We start from the raw sequence: 22,544 nt of genomic DNA on the forward strand, positions 1-22,544 counted from the left end.
GGTGGACCCGGCGCGACGCGCGGAAGAGCACACGCAGGCAAAATGAAAATCCATACGGCAGTAGTGGGGCTGCTACACGGAGTTGCTGCCTTGATTAAATTTTAACTACGTACTCTAGAGAGAAGGAAGGGAGGAAAAAAAAACCCGAGAGGCCACCGCTGACTGCCGGATCGAAGAGCGCCGTGGGTTGGGATCGTTGCAGGGCGTGTGCTTGAGCGCCCATCAACAACAAAAAAGGCATTGTGTCCCAATCTCGGCACTGGAGCTCCTGAGCTCTAAGCGCAGAGATGAGGAAGAGGAATACAGCACGAACACGGGGTCCATTCCTAAACCTGAGACCGGTCTTAAATACCTGAGACTTAGGCCAGCGTTCTAGACCCTTCCTGCTGGAATTAAATACTGGCTGTGTGAACCACAAAGACAAAAATCACCCGTGTAGCCTTCAACAGAATGTTAGGGCAAGTGCTGCGAGCGAGCAGCACCTGTGAAGGCTGACACGGCGCACGAGGGGAGTGCGGTGGCCAACACCACGCCCGGCCGCCTTTGTCTCCCGAGTGGTGATGTTTACACACCGCTACACCGGGCGCTCGTTTGAGGCTTAATCGACCTAGCGGTCTGGCTCAGTTAATCGTCACCGGTGTTGACCGTGAGCAGGAATCGAATTCGGGTCGCCGGGTTTCGTAGCGCAAGCGCGCTAACCGTAGCGCCACCGCTCCCACACTCACTGGGCCCCGGGAGTTGCGAACGTTGAGCGCGCCCGGCGCGACGCGATCGTTCTCGTCGCAAACACGACTCTCGGTGCAAACTGGGGCGGGCGAGTGCTGGCGGAGGAGTGGGCGCTCTTCCCAGGAAGCGCACAAAAGACTCGAGTTTTCCATGCAGTGGCACAGCGGCGTTGGCACGGGCCCTGGTGTAAGGAATTAAATTAAATAAAATGGGCCGCCCCCCCACCAACATCCCCCCCCCAACATCCCCCCCACCCGTACCCTTGCCCCCCTCCTCCTCCTCCCAGGAAAATATTTAGCAGAGCACTCATTTAGCAGGTAACAGCCATTTATTTACCACTTTAATCATCGGCCTTTTGTTATTTCGTGAAATATTTTTTTAGTGGCATTGCATGAGCCACGATAAGCCTATATATCACGATAATTTGCCAAACGGCCGGTAGGATTATAACGGACCCTCCATCGGAGTATCCTCACATCATCTCTGCAACCCGGCTGGCGACGGCAGTCATCGTCATCTTTTCAAATCTCTAAACCCGACGAAAAATAACTCTCGGTCGGATCACAATCCAGTCTCCAAAGTAGCCGTGTAAATATTTACCAACCCCAGCCGTCCCTTCCACTCGCCCGCCCCCTCCCCACCGAAAAAAAGTTAACTCAGACTCAGTTGCAGGTCACATGTATATTTCACGCGCCCACTCCAATTAGCGCGATAATAAACGTGGCAACGGGAGCGGGCAGGCAGCGCAGACAGCCGCATGGCACGGGGCGTGTCGGAAACTCGTGGGAGGGGGGGGCTCACGTTACCGCCGCACGGCAGCCGAAATCAAAGTGACTCGTCGGCTCGGCTCTGACGAACGGAACCGTGCCAAGTCCTGAGGAGCAGCCAAGCGCCCCCCACCCCCCCCCCCGCTCCCTCCCACCCCCCTCCTGCAGGGGGTGGCCGAGTCACTCAGATGCCAGAGGTCAAAGCACTGAGCCGGCACCGCCGAGTTCCATGCCAGGCGGTGGCCTTGCGACTTCTGAACCACCCGGCCAGCGTGTCCCTTCTAGAGCAGTTTTCTTCACCAGTTTTCAGAGCGGGGGAGGGGGAGGGACGGGGGTGGGGCACTTTCGCCAATAAGACATCACTAGTGCGAGGGCCACCACAAATTTGAAACCATCGGGGGTTTAACAGCACGATGACGGGGTAGCGTTTTCACTCTTTGTATATTGTCGGGGGTGGGGGGTCGCACGAATGGGCCACACTAAAGGCCACCAGGGGCCTCCAGTGGCCTGTGGGCCTTACAAAGACGAACACTTCATTGCTCTAGTGACAAGGGACGTCGCTCCCTGGGCAGCGACGCAAATCGAGGGGCGGCAACTCCAGCGAGCGAGCACGCAGCCGAGGAAGGAGAAGGACCTCGTCCGTCGGCCTACGTCAAACCTTCCAGGCGACACAACTCACCAATGTTGTCCTTCTCTTTGCAGGAGATGGAGTAGCAGCAGATTTCCCGGTCCTGAATGGCCGACAGATTCCTGCGGCGTGCACGGAAGGGGATGGCGAGAGATGGGGCGGGGGGGGGACGGTGAGTGACGTGGCAGGGAAAGTTTGGCGATTTTGTTGTTGTTGTTGTCCAAAACCCGGTGGCACGCAAATGGCACCATCGGTCCAACGTTGGCCCGACGTTGCACGTTTAACAGTTACGCCCCCGCGCCTCGCCCCCCCCACCTCCCACCGTACGGGCGCAGCGATTCGCTCGCCAAGCGGCCGCTCGACGGATCGCTGCCGTGCCAAGTGAGGTGTGTGTGTGTGTGTGCGGGGGGAGGGGTCAGAGGTCGCGCTGCCCACTCACATTTTCTCAATGAGCTCCTTCTCGTCCAGGGCATTGGCGAGATCTCTCTTGTTACCCAGCACCAATACCTGCAAGGCACGGCACGGCACAAGCGCATCATCACCCGCTCGGCGGTCAACGCTCGGTCGGGAAGAGGATGCTCGCTAACAGCACTTTCCCCAATAGTCTGTTAAGGCTATATGGGGGGTCTTTGTATCGTCACTTGATACAAACGATGGCAACGTGCGTATTTGTGCTTGCGAACAAACGTGGCCTGCACACGACGTGCAGAGTAGATTTAACAACGCAGAGAGAGAGGGGGGGGGGGCATCGCATGTATAAGAGCTTTCTGCCTCGTGCAGACCGCCGGCTCCAAAGAGCTGCACGTGTGGCCACAGTATGTCCTCTTTGGGCCACCAACTGGAAAATAATTTGAGGAAATATCACCAACAAATTGGTGGAGCAGTGGAGAGGGTAGAGGCAGACGGGGATGTGTTGTGACCTGCAGTGTGGTGAGCGAGTGGGCGAGTGCGGTGTTGGTGTTGTGACCTGCAGTGCGGTGAGCGAGTGGGCGAGTGTGGTGTTGGTGTTGTGACCTGCAGTGTGGTGAGCGAGTGGGCGAGTGCGGTGTTGGTGTTGTGACCTGCAGTGTGGTGAGCGAGTGGGCGAGTGTGGTGTTGATGTTGTGACCTGCAGTGTGGTGAGCGAGTGGGCGAGTGCGGTGTTGGTGTTGTGACCTGCAGTGTGGTGAGCGAGTGGGCGAGTGCGGTGTTGGCGTTGTGACCTGCAGTGTGGTGAGCGAGTGGGCGAGTGTGGTGCTGTGACCTGCAGTGTGGTGAGCGAGTGGGCGAGTGTGGTGTTGGTGTTGTGACCTGCAGTGCGGTGAGCGAGTGGGCGAGTGTGGTGCTGTGACCTGCAGTGCGGTGCTGCTTAAAACGCAGGTAGATCGAGATGAACCGCTCCGTTTGGTTGAACGCAACATCAACGCGCGTCGAGGACTCATTATCGACGAGCGGAGTTCAGGGGAACAGCAAGAGTGAGTAGTGCTGGCAGCGGTAACAAAAAAAAAGTGAGGCTCTCTCCGGCTTAAACTAAAATGGATTAAGAATTCTTAATCATTTCCATTTAAAGCTTTCGTGACTGCAGGGATTCATCTTCTTGGTTCTTTCGGTAAAGTCACGTAGAAGGGAAACAATAAAATAATAAAAATAAAACACTTGGAACGACCCTTTCCCCACCCTAGCAACTGGAATTTAATGTCCCGGTTGAACAATCAATTTATTCTGCCAAACCTTGCAAGCGGATGGACATGGCGCCTCTTGTTGCCGCAAGGATGCCAAGAACCCAATTTATATAGACTGGAACGATTGATACAAATTAGCCGTAGCTTGTTGGCCCTCCACCACGGCCCCTTCACGTGACGGTTGCCTGGCTCGGTTGGGAAGTTGGTGGGATTGTGGTCTGGGAGGCGTTACGGAATTCACCGTTGATGAAGGCTCGAAGGTAAGTATGGTGAACGTCGTTCGCACCGTACGTAGCCAACCGTGCTAACCGGAGGGGTGCGATTGCTTGCTTTGTTCGTGCTTTTTGCTTTTGAGTGCCATTTCACCGTCAAGTTTATTCATTTTAGATTTTGCTTGGTTGTGGGGTTTTCAATTACTTGGAAGAGGCTTTATACGGGATTTGATCCTCGTATATAATTAACGTACAGCCATTATGGAATGCTACTCGCACGAATGACACTACATACAATGAGAGTGTCGTTATTTAAAAACAACACGGGTGCACGTTTATACAACGAAAAAAACATCGATTCTCACGCTTGCAATTCGACGTGCATGTCGCGAGCCGAGGAATCGATGTGACCCGGCCCGATTAATTTCTCCACCCCCAGAGTGCAGGTGATGGACAAACCACACAAGGGGCTCGCCGAGTGTGCGTGAGACACACGCTGGGGGAGACGGGGGGGGGGGGTCCCTGTTTAACAGCAGAGCCCCCACAGCCCTCCCTGACGCGGGGCGTGAATTAACGCAGCTGCGATAAGCCATCAAGGAACGCACGCAGCAGTGAACCGTTAGCCGCGGGTTTCTCTTCGAGACAACCACTAGCCACCATCCTTCCTCCTCCCCGTCCTACGCTGGTGGATGCGAGGGCAGGAACGGGCCAAAATCACCCTCCATCCGCCGGATCGCGTAGGATCTCGGAAGTGCCAAGCTGGGATTGAGCCTGGCCGCTGCTTGGATGGGCGACCACGAGGTCTCGCCAGAAGTTGCAGGCGTGGGGGGTTCAGCGAGGCGTGGGCCGGGAGATGGCGGTGCTGAGCGGCAACCTCCTCGTATGCGTGGTGGGTTTTCCCGGGGGGGGTTCTCCGTGGCGCCGGTCCCGATCATCACAATCGAGCCGGACTCTCCTAAAAAAATGAGACTCTTGCAATAACCGCGTGGGGCTTTTCCTGGGCTGAACAGATGGCGCCATTATTATTGTTACGTACGAATCTTTACGAACACATCATCAGTTTTACTTTTTTTCCTCGAGGAATTATGCAAGGGCCTTGTCCTCCATAGCGCATTACTGTACTGACAACACAGATGTTCCCCGCCGGCCCAACCCCACCTTCGTGGAAATAAATAATGCACCCGTTAGTGGCGCGCAGCCAAGCAGCTACTTAGCGGCATCGGATTTAGAGCGCCGAGCTCGCGCGCACGTCAAGGAATGCGAATGCGCAACGGTAACGATTCGTCCGAGCCTTCAGAGTGCATTTTAAGAACGAGCAGGGCTGTCAAAAATCCACACCTCGCAGGCTCCGTCCAATCTGTTCACCACCACCGCCCCCCCCCCTCGCCCTCTCGCGTCCCAACGATGGAGGCGATGATTTTGTCACGATCTCCTTCTTCTTTCGTACGGCAGGAGGGAGAAAGCCGCCTAGTTTTTGTTCGACCAATCCAGGGGGGAGGCAGCAGCAGGCGCCGCGCGGATCGCAGCGACACCGCCCGGGATGCTTTGCACCACGGACGGCGTCTTCGTCGCCGATGCGTTTCATGGTTTTGACTTCACCGCCGTGGCAGTTCGGCGATTCTTTCATCTTGCGCTTGTGGAAGGTGCGGCGCGCATCTCCCACGTGGCATTCAAGCGCGGTGTAGCGAGGTGGCGAAATGTTAATGACCTCGCCTTGTGTACAGGAGGTCGTGGGTTCAATCCCAACCCTGATGCCTGCTGTATATTTGGAGTTTGTCTCTCTCCCCTTGTCACTAATACAGCGCCCTCCCCCCCCGCCGCCCCGAGGTCGTCGCGCCATCGTGTCGGACGTCGGCCCGGGGCGACGTTCACCGGCGCTGGAAGCTACAGGAGCCGACGACACCGAGTGTGCGGTGTTGATGTCGGTATCGACGAGATTTGTGGGAGAGCCGACACTCCACGGTTAGCACGGTTGGCCAAGTATGGTGCGAAAGAATTTCAACTTAAATAGGATTCGAAAAAAGCCTATTCTTAAATCTTTTTGAAGATCGGGATTTCTTTCAACGCTTTACAACTACAGTGGACAGGGGTTTTTATGCATTAGCTCCGTTTCTTAATGAGGGAAGGGTAAGGATTAGGGACCCACCCTCGAGAAAACGAGACTCATCTGTCAACGCGCCTTCGATAAGCACGGTTGGCTACGTGCGGCGCGAAAGAAGCCCAACGTGCACACGTACAGGATGCATGGCCCAAAATCTGGAGGCAAAACACCGGGGGCTTGAGAGGCCCCATCTCGGCATTCCGGCGCCAACACGCAGAGCCACTGGCCGAGCCCCGCTGGTCCCATCGCGACCTGCAGACGCGCTGCTTCCTGGCCCTGTCGCGCTTCCTTCGGAAAGTATTTAATTGTGCGCCGATTGAATACTTCCCGAGGGCAAAACACATGCGTTGGAAAAGCGTTGCATTGCTCCAGCAGTTTGTTTTTGTTTGCCTGTTCGTGGGCCTCGTTTGTAAACAGTGACCCTCACAATGGCACTGCATGTGTATTATTATTATGATGATACAAGAATTGTGACGGACGGCTTTGTGGTCTCATTTGACGAATTAAAAAAAAAAACTTTTTTTTGTTTTACCAGGCAAGGCCCCACTGAGCTATGTAGCTCCTTTTCAGAAGCGACCTGGCCACTAATGATAGCTCAACGAAGTGGCTTATCGCGTGAAAATGTATCGCGGCCATATACCCTGAGCACATGTTTCCAAATGCGGACGGATAAAGCGGAGGACCCGGAGAAAAGTCCACGCGACCACAGAGAGAGAGAGACGCGCAGACTCAGGGTCGAGATCGAACCCAGGTCGTTAACATCTCATAGCCACCACGGCGCCCCACTGCTACACAATGACACACATTGTTCTCGTGTCTCGTCTGCCCTTTGTGGCGTTGTGTCACTTTTTGTACTGGCTGTGCTGTCGCACCTGTGCCGTCTGTCGTATTCTTTCTCATCATTCTGACCGTTAGCCTAAAGGTGGGGGAGGGGGGGGTGACGCTGCGGGAACTTTGCATCGTGAATCGTAAATCATCCATTGTTCGGACCACGATTCGATGCGATTAGAATTTATTTTAATCCGACGCCTCCATATCTGCCTAAAATCTGGAAAAAAATGAATGGGGTTGTTTTTATTTACTACTCCTGATATCGCATTTCACAAATAATATTTTTTTTTACATAATTTACAGCCAGCCGTTTAACACTCTCACTGCTGGATGAACGCCTCCCCCGTGCCGTGTCGCTCATGGGAAATGTTTGCCGACAGTTCACCACGCCGTCGATTGCAGGCCGAGTGAATATGGCAAGGGGACGGGGGGGAGTGGGGGGGAATGTACCGCTGCTCCCTCGTCGTCCCTACGTCTAACATCAACGGAAACTAACAAAACAATGAATTAATTTCTCCAACAGTAACATCTTTGGGCCAGAACCACGAGATTGGAGGCTTGTGCGAGCCACCGCGCTCCTAGCAAGTAGGTCGGGGAAAGTGTGCGGTTGCGGCAAGGAGGTTTTTTTTTCATATTCCAAGGACTAACAGCGCACATCAAGGGAAAAGCCATTTTGTAAGAGCTGGTATTTTTAGACGCTTGCCCAGGGTTCTGGGAAGCCAAGAGCAAGGGGATGCGCGAGCGAATGAGCTGGCGAGCGAGCTGCAATTTCTCCCTCCGCCATGTGAACATCGTGCCCCACCGTCCCTCGCACTCCTCCTCCCCCAGCCCCTGAAATCCAAGCGTATGCAAACATTTCTCTTCGCACGTACGTGGAGGATATGAAAATTGAAATCCACGTATATATTTTGTTCGTTGCTAAATATGAATCATTACGTGGGTCATCATTACGAACTGTTACGTTTAGGGAGAGACGCGTTCGTGGGTTTATGACATCATTCAAGCTTTTGAGACAAGGATGTGGGTTTGACCAGGGCGCATCGCTAATAATAATAATTTACACTTGCAAGCTTGGGAGCCGCACTCGCAAAAGCCGGATCACCCCAGAAACAAAGCCTTGACCTCAGAGTACTGAGAAGAAGGCAAGCCGAAGATCTCAAGGACTTCCTTGGTGCATAAAGACGGCCCAGTTCCTGTAAAGGAGGGACGATGGCTAATGGTCGACATCCAAAATAAGGACGGAGTGGCAGCCAAGGAATGGAACGCGTCCGATCGCGCGTCCACCAAGGAGACGGAGCGATGAATTCACCCTCTGTCGCTGTCACTCATTCCCCAATCCTTGTACGCAACCTGCCATCCACATCATTCCATTCTGTCACCCTCTTGTAAGCGGTGTCAAGCGCCTTGAGTGAAGGCGCTATATAAATATAAATTAAAATTAGGTGCTTGGTGGATTATTACATCACAAGATAGTGGCAGGTGACAGTGGCATGGCAGGGTCTTCATTCAGCAGTGGATTGAGCATGACTGATTATTTTTTCTATGGAATATTTAAAGGTTATAGCGTAAATTTGATGTATTTAGTACAGCAGCAGAGGGCAGTGCAGAAAGAAAAAAATCTATCGTTGCATCGTGACGGTGGTGTGACGGCCGTGTGACATCATCGAGGTGCGACAGGATGTGATGTCACTGCAGTGTGACGGCATCTGACATCATCGCGATGTGACGGTGATGTGACGGCGGCGTGACATCATCGAGGTGCGACAGGATGTGATGTCACTGCAGTGTGACGGCATCTGACATCATCGCGATGTGACGGTGATGTGACAGCGGCGGAGCATCGCCGCGGCGTGACGCGACCGCGGTCTGACGGCCGTGTTACAGTGGTGTGACGTCACCACCGTGTTACATCACCGTAGCGTGACGTCACCAAAGGTGTTGGTGGCACGTGACGGCCGTGTGGTGGCGGTGTGACTTCACCGCGGCGTGACAGGGTGTGGCGGCGTGTGACATCACCGTGGCATGTGACCGAGTGTGACGGCAGCGTGACGGAGAGACTTACCGGGATTCCCTGCAGCTGGGGCTTCTCCAGGAGGTTGTGCAGCTCGTTCCGCGACGCTTCCAGCTTGTCGTGGTCAGCAGCGTCCACCATGTACCTACGGGAACGAGAGACGGTCCCCATCACCTCCTCCACCATCGTCGTCATCACCATCACCACTCCATCACCTCCACCAACATCGTCGTCGTCGTCACCACCATCATCGCTCCACCAGGGTCATTATCCCCGCACGCCCGTCTGACCAGCGTGCAGTGCCACGCACGCAGACGCGAGCGCGGGCACCGTCACTGTGGCATCACTGTACAGAGTTACCAAGTTTGAATAATTAATGCGATAAGCGCCATCACGGCACATCGACGGAAGCGGACTGAATTTGTGCCAGGTATCACCTGTCGGACCCTGAAAGCCAAGCAGTCTTGAGCCTGGCTGGAAGGTACACACCGAATCCGTCCCTCTCTCCTCGCCCGCCCTCCCCACCCCCTCGTGATTGAGTAGATGTCACGGTTCGCGACCACGACTCTTGTAAAAGAATCAACTTCTTCACCACTGCGGTGGACACTTTACACACGCGCTTCTACGCTTGTTTGGCGACCATACGAAGCGCCTTCGACATCAATCGCTCGATGCATCGTGACACGGGTAATACTGGAGGCAGCAGATGATGAAGGCATGGGCTACGAGGTTCCCCCGGGGGATGGCAGTGCAACGAGTGGATTCATGGAAGCGTCTGTGCGGACCTTCAAGTGTTCCCCGGGTGCTCTGGGTTCCTCTCCTAGGCCAATCATTCAAACGCAGGACCCTCAGGAAAAGCTGACGATGGTAATGACGATCAAATAATTACACCAACTTCGAACTCGCACCGCACGGTTGCCGCACGTTCTCAGAGCGAGAGAGCGAACGGCTCTGGGAGCGAGAGAGCGAACGGCTCTGGGAGCGAGAGAGCGAACGACTCTGGGAGCGAGAGAGCGAACGACTCTGGGAGCGAGAGAGCGAACGACTCTGGGAGGCGAGAGAGTGAACGACTCTGGGAGCGAGAGAGCGAACGACTCTGGGAGCGAGAGAGCGAACGACTCTGGGAGGTGAGAGAGCGAACGACTCTGGGAGGCGAGAGAGCGAACGACTCTGGGAGCGAGAGAGCGAACGACTCTGGGAGCGAGAGAGCGAACGACTCTGGGAGCGAGAGAGCGAACGACTCTGGGAGGCGAGAGAGTGAACGACTCTGGGAGCGAGAGAGCGAACGACTCTGGGAGCGAGAGAGCGAACGACTCTGGGAGGTGAGAGAGCGAACGACTCTGGGAGGCGAGAGAGCGAATGACTCTGGGAGCGAGAGAGCGAACGACTCTGGGAGCGAGAGAGCGAACGACTCTGGGAGCGAGAGAGCGAACGACTCTGGGAGCGAGAGAGCGAACGACTCTGGGAGCGAGAGAGCGAACGACTCTGGGAGCGAGAGAGCGAACGACTCTGGGAGCGAGAGAGCGAACGACTCTGGGAGGCGAGAGAGCGAACGACTCTGGGAGCGAGAGAGCGAACGACTCTGGGAGCGAGAGAGCGAACGACTCTGGGAGCGAGAGAGCGAACGACTCTGGGAGCGAGAGAGCGAACGACTCTGGGAGCGAGAGAGCGAACGACTCTGGGAGCGAGAGAGCGAACGACTCTGGGAGCGAGAGAGCGAACGACTCTGGGAGCGAGAGAGCGAACGACTCTGGGAGCGAGAGAGCGAACGGCTCTGGGAGGCGAGAGAGTGAACGACTCTGGGAGCGAGAGAGCGAACGACTCTGGGAGCGAGAGAGCGAACGACTCTGGGAGCGAGAGAGCGAACGACTCTGGGAGCGAGAGAGCGAACGACTCTGGGAGGCGAGAGAGCGAACGACTCTGGGAGCGAGAGAGCGAACGACTCTGGGAGCGAGAGAGCGAACGACTCTGGGAGCGAGAGAGCGAACGACTCTGGGAGCGAGAGAGCGAACGACTCTGGGAGCGAGAGAGCGAACGACTCTGGGAGCGAGAGAGCGAACGACTCTGGGAGCGAGAGAGCGAACGACTCTGGGAGCGAGAGAGCGAACGACTCTGGGAGCGAACGACTCTGGGAGGCGAGAGAGCGAACGACTCTGGGAGCGAGAGAGCGAACGGCTCTGGGAGCGAGAGAGCGAACGACTCTGGGAGTAAGAGAGCGAACGACTCTGGGAGCGAGAGAGCGAACCACAGGCGAGCGGGGAGACAGCAGCCAGGCGGCCTCTGCGCGCGAAGATGATATCAGCCACTGGATGAGTGTTTACATGTGTGGATGACTAAACATCAAGATAACCGACAAACATCTTTTGCTATAAATATCGAGGCGGCAGGCAGGGGTGCGGTGGGGTGGGGTAGGATTTTTAGAAATTTGCGCCACTTTTTTTTTATTTCAACTGCCTAGCCAGGACGTGGGATTGAACCGGTGACCTCAAGATTGCAAGTGTGGTGTGCCAGCCATTACACCACTGTGGCAGAATCCACGGTGTAATGGTTAACACACTGGGGGGGGGGGGGGGGTCAGGGGGGGTCAGGGGGGGCGGTCAATTTAAAGAGAACTTTCCCATTGTTTCAATCGCTGCCCGCGTTTGCCCTGGGAAGCGAAAAAAAGTAAAACCTTTCAGTAAATCAGTGAAACACGGGTGAGATGTGGGAAGCGTCGGGGCGAAGCGTCACGGAGAGAGAGCCGCGGGGGGCGGACGGTTTGGTCGGGCAGATCGCCGCCCGCCGCGCGCAATCGCCAAGCCACAACGTGAATTATTAAGCGACCTCGGGCTGCACGCTACCCCACCACTGTGTCCGTATCCTTGCGACCGCACTTTATTAATCTCGAGGTCGGGAGGGTGGGGGGGGCAGCAAGAAGTGTGGCATCGAGCGGGCATGCGGGTTGGACTCTCGACTCTGTCTCCACATTACACGCATACACAGATAGAGTCCAACCGCACCTGTCTCACGTGCAGTTGGACCCAGGAGGGATGATGGGTTTTATCATGCCCCCAACTGACCACCTTCCACAACAGTGCAATTGCGGGCCACTCACTCTACCCATGATGCTCCTTGGCATCACATCCTGTTTTTTTCCAGTACTCGTACAGTGTTGCTTTATGCGTCTAGACCATCTGCCATTGCCAATGACATCTGGGAAGACAGCAGCATTAATTTGTCAAACCTGACCACGCTGATGAGACCCACAAGGTCCAAATAACATTGGTCTGGAAAGCCAACGGCCCGATGGACTGAAGGATATGTTACGTGGAGACTCAAGAGTTCTGGTGACATTTGCTTTTCCAACTTTCAGATACGAGTTATGTTCTAATAGCGTACCTTCCTTCCTCAATCTACTGCCGGATTAACGCCTGCACATACCGTCGTTGATCGTGGGAGCTGTTTGACCATACTTCACCGTACCGCGTTTGGTGAAGGGAGTTGCCCAAGACCACCGGTTCACCTATCAACCTGCCACCGATGACGTGCATGCCGACGCAACAGAAGCGAGGGAGTTGCGCTACGATCGATCTACCTGCCGGTCCGAGGCCAAGGCTGGAAATACCCACGACGTTTGCCGAGCAAACAAAAGAGAAATACAAAGGTCGGGTGGCTGCCGCGCGTTTTTGTTTTTCTCCCCGCGTCAATGATTCCGCGGCACATTAAATAACCGTGGGCGCAGGTGGACAGAGCCGCTCTCGGGCGCAACGATCAACCCCGGGGGCTTCGCCGAAGCGACAGCGAACGATAACCCCCCAAACGAGTGCGTCGTAGCCACTTCATAAATCGGCGATACGCACAAACCCCCGGTGCCCTGACTGTTATTCCCGTGCCCTGTTGATGATGCGCGCGAGTGTAAAGGCAAAGGTGCGGCCCTGCAATTGCCTGCTCACGCCACTGCCTGGCAGGAGGGGCATCAACTGGAACCAACTCGAGAGTGGCGGTCGTTCTCCTCTCTACAAACGTGGACCGGACGTCTTGGAAGAGGCGGGAGTAGCCAAGACTTACTCCGCCGCACGCAACCTGCTCCATCGGCTGAACGTGGTCACACCCAGCGATGCTGCTGGGTGGATAGAATTCAGCGGCAGGCGCAGCTTTGAGAAACTTGCACCGTTGTTGTTGTTTCAACGTCCACGCCGGGAGACGGAACTGACCCGTCGAACCTCCGGACCGCTTTCTAACTGTTCCACCATGGAACGGTTACGAGAAGAGCGAGTATGGCTTGCCAAACGGCTGGGCTTGTAAGTGGGCTCGGGCAGGAGGGATGACGGAGGCCGGTGGTCGGGACCAGCCAAAGGAGCGAACACGCCAGAGGGGGGCGTCTAGCGTGGAGACGGCACGACAACACCGGATCGTGGCCGTGAACTGGATCGTATGTTGCCACCCAGAAGGCAGCGAGAGATGGCGACGGCTTGGGAAGGCCTTCATCCAGCAGTGGATGGATCATGCCTGGTGACGATTAAGATGGCCGTTTCTCCACCTCTGCACTATTTGAGACTAAACCTGACGGCCGCGACATGAATCGACCAGGCCAAACTCTAAAAACGATGTTCACGCCAAAAAGCATGCAAGCGTTGACCCACACATGCGGCATTCCAATTTGACGTCAAGTTCTAATGGAGTGAGAAAACCTGTAAACAACACAAGTGACATAGTAAAAAAAACCTCCAAACTGTGACCCCAATTGTGGCATCGGCGAGCGCGGTGTTTTAAAACGCCCCTTTTGTTTCCATGAGCGTGCACTGTTTTCCAGTGACATAGCCGGCTGCGCCACTGAGACCAGCAGCCTGCGAAGGCAGCAACAGGCCACCGAACCTCACTTCCTGACACCTAATCCCCGCTGCAACTGCTCGCAAAAGCCCAGGGTAAAGGTCAGTGTACTAGGCGTGTTGCGACATGTCACCCACTAGTTCACCGCAATTCAATAAAGTGTCCCGAATCACGATCGCGATTTGATTAAGTCAACAATTTTTATATTTGTTGGTCTCCCACGGCCGTCTCGCCTGCCCCATTTTGTCAGGGGTCGTTCACTCTACCCTCTCGTCCCGTCCACTCGCCGCAACGTGACATCAGCATGTAATCTGCACACCGGGTAAATTACCATTTCCCACGTGTGCGATTCAACGCAGTTGTCACGAGAATAAGAACGTAGTTTCAATCGACGCGTTGTCGTACGTCCAATTACCAGGGAGTAAAATCTTCAGTTCGGTTAGGATATCGGATCGGCCTGCTTTTCTGCAGTAAATAAAAAGACCAGAATCGGTTTAGAGAAGTGAATCTAAAACACGAGACGCCCAAACCCTTGGGGCTAGCGAGGTGGACAGCACACGTCGATATAAAAGGTGGGTTTGTGAACCTATTCGTGTGGACCATTTGAGTCAAAGCAACATATTAATGGGATCTCTCTGGGTGCACTGCTTTCTTACCCACAAGCCAAAACGCTCACGACTGCAATTAATGAAATCATCTTCCCGTAAGACGTTTAACACGCAATAAGTAGAATCCAATCCCAATCGATCAGGTGTGGATCAAAGCACCCATCAGGATTGCGTCCAGCGCAACACGGATCTGATCGGATCGGTTTAGGTCTGCACTGTGGTCTTAATCCATACCACGTAACCAGGCTCAATTAGACCCAACCGTGCTCCCTCAACTAACAACCGTGCGGATCAGAATCCACCATGTTGAGCCAACGCAGCAGAAGCGGAGCTCTGCAGGGACCCACAGCCCCTGCCACAATGTTGGAACTGTTATCTTGTCACCCATAGGCAGCGCCAATTTGTCCCGACCGTAATCATGGCGTTATTGTCCAAATATAGGCCCCGAGGCCAAAGTCAGCGGCACGCTACGATGGCTTCCCTCCACTGATGAATCGTAACAACCGGTGCGTACAGGCGTCTCGACCTGCCACAGTCGTGACCTTTGGGTCCGGTGGTCTACCACAAGGCCGTGTGCACGCAGCGTGGCGATGTCACGTGATGAGCAGGGCATGATGGAAGCCTCTTTGCAATAGTCACAATCAGGGCTGCCCAGAGTGGGTGGATAGGGGGGTAGGGCAGGATGGGTAGAGGGGCAATTTGCCCAGGGGGGGCTTCACACAAAAGGGGGCCCCAACAATGGGCCTGTGCATAGTGAAAGAAGGGGACCACCCCCCCCCCAATTTTCCCCGGGGCCTCCAGGAACACCCTGGGAGGCTCTGGGAGGCCCTGGGAGGCCCTGGGAGGCCCTGGGAGGCCCCTGGTTATAGTCGAGCATTTTGCCGCCAAGCCATCACCGCTCCGCGCACGCGCGAGTAACGATTGTCATCACCGCACAGCCCCGAAAGCCGCGTCGCGCCGTACTCACACGATGGCATTCACGCCGCGGCAGTAGCGCTCCCACATGCTGCGGAAGCGCGGCTGCCCTCCGATGTCCCACAGCTGGAGGCCGGCGGCGGCGGCGAACACGGACGGGGGAGGGGAGGTGGGGGGGGGGAGGGGGGGGGCGAAAAACCAGACATGGAGCACGGACAACGCGCGCTCATCGGGCGGAAAAAATAAAACCACACGCAACCCTGACGCAGACTTACCGGCGATCCACCTTTATGCTGCGATGCGTGCACATTGGAAATTAACAGACAAGATTGTGCACGAACGTTGATGTGCGCTTTGCACCGGGCTGCGCGCAGAGCCAGGTCGCAACGGCGGTCTGTGGCGTCAAAGCTACGGAGAGAAGCCATTCGGTTCGATCAACCGGGATTGCGTGCGATCTCGTCAGATATCGGAGGCTAAGCAGGGTTGAGCCTGCATTGCGCTTGGATGGGTGACCACCATGCACAGCAGGTTGTTATAGGCTGCTGTGGGCCTACGCAGTGGACATCAGAAAAAATGTGCAGCAAAAACGTATTGTTGTACTCTACATCTATGCTGCTATATCTACGCTCCCCACCGTCACCCACCTGTACTAACCAACATGGTGAAGTATGGTCAACAATCACAACTACCTATACAGCACGAAAAGGCCCTCATCCAACAGTGGATTGACAAAAATGGAGGTAAATGTACATCGTAAAACAGATGTGCTAAAACCAAAAATGATTTCATTTTATCTGAAATCTTCCTAAAAACGTGCACCGTATCAGCCGTCATGATCGTGTTGAGTGTGCTGTTGAAAAAAACCGTGTTCTTTCTATTGTGCCACAGGCGTGCCCCCACTAGAGCTCACAAAACTCCCAACCACTCTACAGCAGCTCTCCCTGCTGGTGTGAAGTCTACTTGCAGGAAGTCCGTGAGAGAAGAACACTCACGCCTACCCTACTCTACCCAGGCTGCACGCACAATTATTACCGTATTCTCTGGATTATAAGATGCTCCAAATTCGTGTACATTGAACTTCTTTCGCACCTGACGTAGCCGACTGTGCTAATCGGAGGTGCGGGGGGAAGGACAACAAACTAAAACACAAAAAGCATTTGTAAAGAAATTCGTTTTAAGGAATGAAACGGGTGGACTTCTCCACAAATCTGGCTGTTGCCTGATGAAGCTAGTTGTAATTACTGGAGAAACGTCGTACTCAGATTGTAAATGTTGAGGCTTGGCTGGCCCTCCAACAAACTGGTGTTGCTGTACTAGTAACGAATTGGCACGTTCTGTTTACGTGACAAACCTTACTAGTGGGCTGTGTCGGGTGGTGGCAGGATTAACGACACATATATTTACGCGATCTAACCCAAAAAAAACCTGTATTATGGAAGATATTGGTCGCGAAAGCCTACGTGTTGAACTGAGTTTTCAAGTGTCAATACAGTTATACGGATGTGGTCACACTTCAGTTCGGTTAGGAATTGGATCAGCCTGATTTTCTGCAGCAAAATAAAAAGGACCAGAATTGGTTCAGAGAACTGCACCTGAAACACGAGACTCCCGCACCCTCGGGGCTAGCGAGGTGGCCGGGACACGACAATATAAAAGGTGGGTTTGTGAACCCACCCACGTGGACCATTTGAGTCACCCGTAAACTTTTTCTTCCAGATAGCGGGAGAAAAAGTGCGTTGTATACTCTGGAGAACAGAGTATACCTGGTTAGTGCAACCTTACTGATTGGCTGTGTCGGGTGGTGGCGGGTTTAACGACACATTTATATATTTATGCGATTTAACCCAAAAAAAAACTGTTTTATAGAGTATACCTGGCTGGTAAAGATCAATGATTGATGCTGTATTGGAATTGTCAGTCAATCTGGATTTAAAACTACACAGTTAATCCCCTGGATTTTAGGCCCTCCCTAAGACACTACCGTGAGACGTGTTACAAGTGAACACTACGATGGGATGTGTTTATCCTGTGATGTTCTCTGCACCCGAACTGGCACTGCGTCGTTCTAATGTGTAAAGAAAATGTCTTCACAGCGAGTCTTCAAGAATGACTCCTTCTGAGTCAGTCTTCCATTAGGAAATGAACACGGAATACAATTTTGACTATGTTGCTGCTAATTGTGAGTCACGTTTCTGTCGACAAATTGCATTGTATTGCTTGTATCATTTTTTAATTATTAAAATGCCATTCAATGTCATTACTTTGCTCATTCGAATTTCTACAAAATGATTGCTCCGTTTAGTCTAGATGCGTTGAATTTAATAGATTTTTTTTATAGTGGACTAAAATGACTTGTTTCAAAATGCATGTTTCATGCATTTCAATGGGTTAATTTAATCTTCTTGTTAATAAAGGATAACACAAATGCTACTTTTAAGCAATACCCAGTTTCACAGTTAAAATGTTCCTTCTTGGAAATTGTTATATTTTTACATTTTCTCCCACAATATCGATCATCGGCAATTACTGTCGTTATTGTTAGTTGCAAATGCATTGTGAATTTTTATTATCCATATTTCGTTTTAAAGATTCATTATTTAATGGCCATAATGAACACGGGTTTATGGAGTCAGATATGTTGACTGCGTGTTTAATAAATGTTCACTGTATTTCTTTCGTATCATAGGTCTCCATCGAAAGAGACTCTCGGTCTCAATGGCCCCTTATCTAGTTTACACAAAAATCATCAAGGTCAATAACTTCGCAAATTCTCTCACGTTTGCACGAGTGTTTTACGCGCGTCTATTCGGAGAGCATGAATTACCTTAATGGTCACATTGCCCTTGGTAATTTTCCGCATGTTGAAGCCCACCGTAGGGATCATGTCTTCGCTGTACTGGCCGGACTGAAATATAAAAAAACAAAAAACACATAACATCAACTCGTTCAAGCGCCGTTCTCTTTTCAGCCATCACACCACGTCGCTGTCACGCAGACGTGGATCAGCATGAAAGCCAAGCCTGCTAAAATGCCAAATTTAAGCCCTTTGCTTAAGTTCACTCCTTAAGTCTTCTCTTTGTTCAACTCGCCAATCACTCAGCCTCAACAACTGCTCGAGGCCCTGCGTAGGCTCGCCAAAATGGGTGAGGAGTTATGGCAAGGCCAAGCATAGCCATAGCTCAAAATCCGTGATTGAAAACAAATTGCTGAAGTGGGTCAGATACAGTGAGGGAAAAAAGTATTTGATCCCCTGCTGATTTTGTACGTTTGCCCACTGACAAAGAAATTATCAGTCTATAATTTTAATGGTAGGTTTATTTGAACAGTGAGAGACAGAATAACAACAACAAAAAATCCAGAAAAACGCATGTCAAAAATGTTATAAATTGATTTGCATTTTAATGAGGGAAATAAGTATTTGACCCCCTCTCAATCAGAAAGATTTCTGGCTCCCAGGTGTATTTTATATAGGTAACGAGCTGAGCTTAGGAGCACATTCTTAAAGGGAGTGCTCCTAATCTCAGCTTGTTACCTGTATAAAAGACACCTGTTCACAGAAGCAATCAATCAGATTCCAAACTCTCCACCATGGCCAAGACCAAAGAGCTCTCCAAGGATGTCAGGGACAAGATTGTAGACCTACACAAGGCTGGAATGGGCTACAAGACCATTGCCAAGCAGCTTGGTGAGAAGGTGACAACAGTTGGTGCGACTATTCGCAAATGGAAGAAACACAAAAGAACTGTCAATCTCCCTCGGCCTGGGGCCCCATGCAAGATCTCACCTCGTGGAGTTGCAATGATCATGAGAACGGTGAGGAATCAGCCCAGAACTACACGGGAGGATCTTGTCAATGATCTCAAGGAAGCTGGGACCATAGTCACCAAGAAAATAATTGGTAACACACTACGCCGTGAAGGACTGAAATCCTGCAGTGCCTGCAAGGTCCCCCTGCTCAAGAAAGCACATATACTTGCACGTCTGAAGTTTGCCAATGAACATCTGAATGATTCAGAGGACAACTGGGTGAAAGTGTTGTGGTCAGATGAGACCAAAATGGAGCTCTTTGGCATCAACTCAACTCGCCGTGTTTGGAGGAGGAATGCTGCCTATGACCCCAAGAACACCATCCCCACCATCAAACATGGAGGTGGAAACATGCTTTGGGGGTGTTTTTCTGCTAAGGGGACAGGACAACTTTACCGCATCAAAGGGACGATGGACGGGGCCATGTACCGTCAAATCTTAGGTGAGCACCTCCTTCCCTCAGCCAGGGCATTGAAAATGGGTCGTAGATCGGTATTCCAGCATAACAATGACCCAAAACACACGGCCAAGGCAACAAAGGAGTGGCTCAAGAAGAAGCACATAAAGGTCCTGGAGTGGCCTAGCCAGTCTCCAGAACCTTAATCCCATAGAAAATCTGTGGAGAGAGCTGAAGGTTCGAGTTGCCAAACGTAAGCCTCGAAACCTTAATGACTTGGAGAATATCTGCAAAGAGGAGTGGGACTAAATCCCTCCTGAGATGTGTGCAAACCTGGTGGCCAACTGCAAGAAACGTCTGACCTCTGTGATTGCCAACAAGGGTTTTGCCACCAAGTACTGAGTCATGTTTTGCAGATGGGTCAAATACTTATTCCCCCCATTAAAATTCAAATCAATTTATAACATTTTACATGCGTTTTTCGGGATTTTTTTGTTGTTATTCTGTCTCTCACTGTTCAAATAAAGCTACCATTAAAATTATAGACTGATCATTTCTTTGTCAGTAGGCAAACGTACAAAATCAGCAGGGGATCAAATACTTTTTTCCCTCACTGTATATGAGCTGGATGGAGATTTGAGTCGAACTGTGCGACCAAAAATGTAAGAAGTGTGGTTAATGATGAGTCCAAAATGTAGCACCACGTGCAAAATTACATTGGATTACATTTATTTCACCTAGAATGTAATTTAAAACCATGAAGAGAGACCAATTATTCAGGTATTGAATTAACATGGATTTTGGTACCGTGGGAAGTGACTCGTTCAGCTCGTATTTAATTAACACGTGATTCAATAGACAGCGACCAGTTCATGGGAGTATTCAATTAACGCGAAGTTCAACACCAGCAACAGGGAGGGACCCGTCCATCGGATAGTGAATTAATGTATTTCAGTAAGCGCGATGGGTTGATCAGGCATTGCATCAACATCGTATACAAAACACGAGGCACAGCGACCCGCGTGTCTGGTATTACATTTACAATTCATTCGGAGCCAAGGACAGCGACCTCTGCTCACCGGGCATTGAATCAACATTGGGATTCAGCACCGTCGACAGCGGGGACACGTTTGTCAGGCCCTGTATTGAATAAATAATCGGAGGGCTCTGTACGATGGACACAGCACGGATAGCTGGCCGCTCACGGGGCATTGAATCAACATGGGGATTCAGCAACGTGGACAGCGGGGACACGTTTGTCAGGCCCTGTATTGAATAATCGGAGGGCTCCGTACGATGGACAGAGGACGGGAAGCTGGCCGCTCGCGAAGCATTCAATCAACATTGGGATTCAGCACCGCGGACAGCGACCCGTTCATTCGGAATCCCGTTCGCAGAGCCCAGGATAGATACAAAGCAGGAACTTGGCGCGCTCACACTCATCATCGTTTGGTTCGGGATCATCATCGCAGGCCTCGTCGTCGCCGCTTTAACAACGGAGCCTCGACAACGGCACGACGGGAGCGGAACCGTCGGTCGACGAGCGCCGTGCACCGAAAATCGCGATGGTTGTTAAACCCCCAACCCCTCCCATCGTGGGTGGACTCGGCAGGCTGTCTCTGATGAGTCGCCGAGTGTTACTCTCGTGGTGGTTAAGGGGCGGAGCCCCCCCCCCCCCCACACGTCATTAATTTACGAACGAGATGCGAATTAGCATCATAACAAGTGGATTTGGAGAGGCCCTTTTGTTGATGCTGCTGTTGTTGTTACGATCTAATCGCGCCCTCCTCCCACTCCGACCCCCCCGTGTCGCCTGCGTCGCCCTGCCGGCCGCGAGCGCGAATAGCGGGCGGCGTCGCTCGCTCCCTCGCTCCCTCCCCGCCCGACCTCACAACACCCAGGCCGCGCTCGCCTACAGCCCACGTCTCCCACCATCTCCGATTATCCTCACCAAAAGACAAGGCTCCACCCCCCGTATCGCCTCCGACAGGCTGTAAGGGGCAAGTGGCGTTAGCGAGCACCTGCGAAGGCCGGCACTGTGGCACACGATGGGTGCGTTGGGTGGCCAGCAACCACGCCCGGCCGCCTTTGTCTCCCCGTGTGGCGATGTTCACACACCGGCCACTCGATTTTGAGAACGAGTCGACCCTATTGGGAGGTCCCACCACCACCAACCCAGCACCATCAACAGCGCGCCGTGAACCACACACAAACCCCATCTCAAACCATCCATCCGCCCCATCCTAAAAGCCCACTCGCCCTCCTCCTTCGCCCTAAATATTCCGAGAAGCCCTCGCGTTATCAGCCACCTAGCCCCCCCCCCGCGCGGAGGGTGATGCTACTCACCGCGATCACGTTCACGAACGTCGTTTTGCCCGAATATTGGAGGCCGACGAGCGTGAGCTCCATCTCTTCCTTCCAGAAGAGCGACTTGAACCAGTCCAGCAGTTTGTTGATGATGCCAAGCATGGCCGTAGAGCGGCGTCTGGCGGGCAGGCGGACGGGATGGATGGATGATCGGTACGGGCAGCGGTCGCGCTGATTATTAATTTTATTTTGTATCTCTCTCTCTCTCTTCTCGCGCCTCCGTCGTCCTTTCTTCTCTCTCTGTCTCTGTCCGTCCCCTCTCACTCTCTCCGCTCGCTCTCCTCTGCTCTTCTCTCTCTCTCTTGGCCAAATAAACAATGGACGCGACCCTCCCACCCACGTGACCGTGACAGAAGCCTGGTGAGCGATGAGTGGGTGGGGGGCGGTGTTCAGACCCCCCCCCCCATTCCTCCCCCCCCCCAATTGGCTGAGTCGCATCGTCAATTGAGTCGCATTCTCAGCGCGGAGCACGAGATGCCAAAGATGAGAGCGAGCGGAACGGATACCGCTCCGGGCTGCTCCTTTGCTCGAGGCTTTTTCCTCTGCTGATGATGATGATGCTGCTGATGATGATGGCGCTGCTGCCATCGTACCCTGGGGGTTAATGCTGGGGGAGCGGTGGCGTAGCGGTTAGCGCGTCGCGCTGTGAACCCGGCGAACCGAGTTCGATTCCCGCCCACGGCCAACACTGGTGACGATTATTC

General features: G+C 53.1%; 1 protein-coding gene across 1 annotated transcript in view; it reads right to left on the bottom strand.

Moving 5' to 3' along the window:
• The window catches only part of LOC116942412 (ADP-ribosylation factor-like protein 8B-A), a 35,726-nt gene extending 13,535 nt beyond the window's left edge, over nt 1–22,191 (bottom strand). Inside the window, exons 1-6 of the mRNA XM_032954312.2 lie at nt 21,820–22,191; nt 18,094–18,174; nt 15,322–15,395; nt 8,989–9,082; nt 2,561–2,628; nt 2,173–2,243 (exon numbers count right to left, since the gene is read on the bottom strand). Coding sequence (XP_032810203.1) covers nt 2,173–2,243; nt 2,561–2,628; nt 8,989–9,082; nt 15,322–15,395; nt 18,094–18,174; nt 21,820–21,942 — 511 coding nt within the window. The 5' untranslated portion in view covers nt 21,943–22,191. The remainder of the gene's footprint in view (nt 1–2,172; nt 2,244–2,560; nt 2,629–8,988; nt 9,083–15,321; nt 15,396–18,093; nt 18,175–21,819) is intronic.
• Nucleotides 22,192–22,544: the final 353 nt, after the last annotated feature.

Source organism: Petromyzon marinus, chromosome 14 (assembly GCF_048934315.1).
Source record: "Petromyzon marinus isolate PM22_M1 ecotype Great Lakes invasive population chromosome 14, UKy_Petmar_22M1.pri1.0, whole genome shotgun sequence".
Lineage (NCBI taxonomy): Eukaryota > Metazoa > Chordata > Hyperoartia > Petromyzontiformes > Petromyzontidae > Petromyzon > Petromyzon marinus.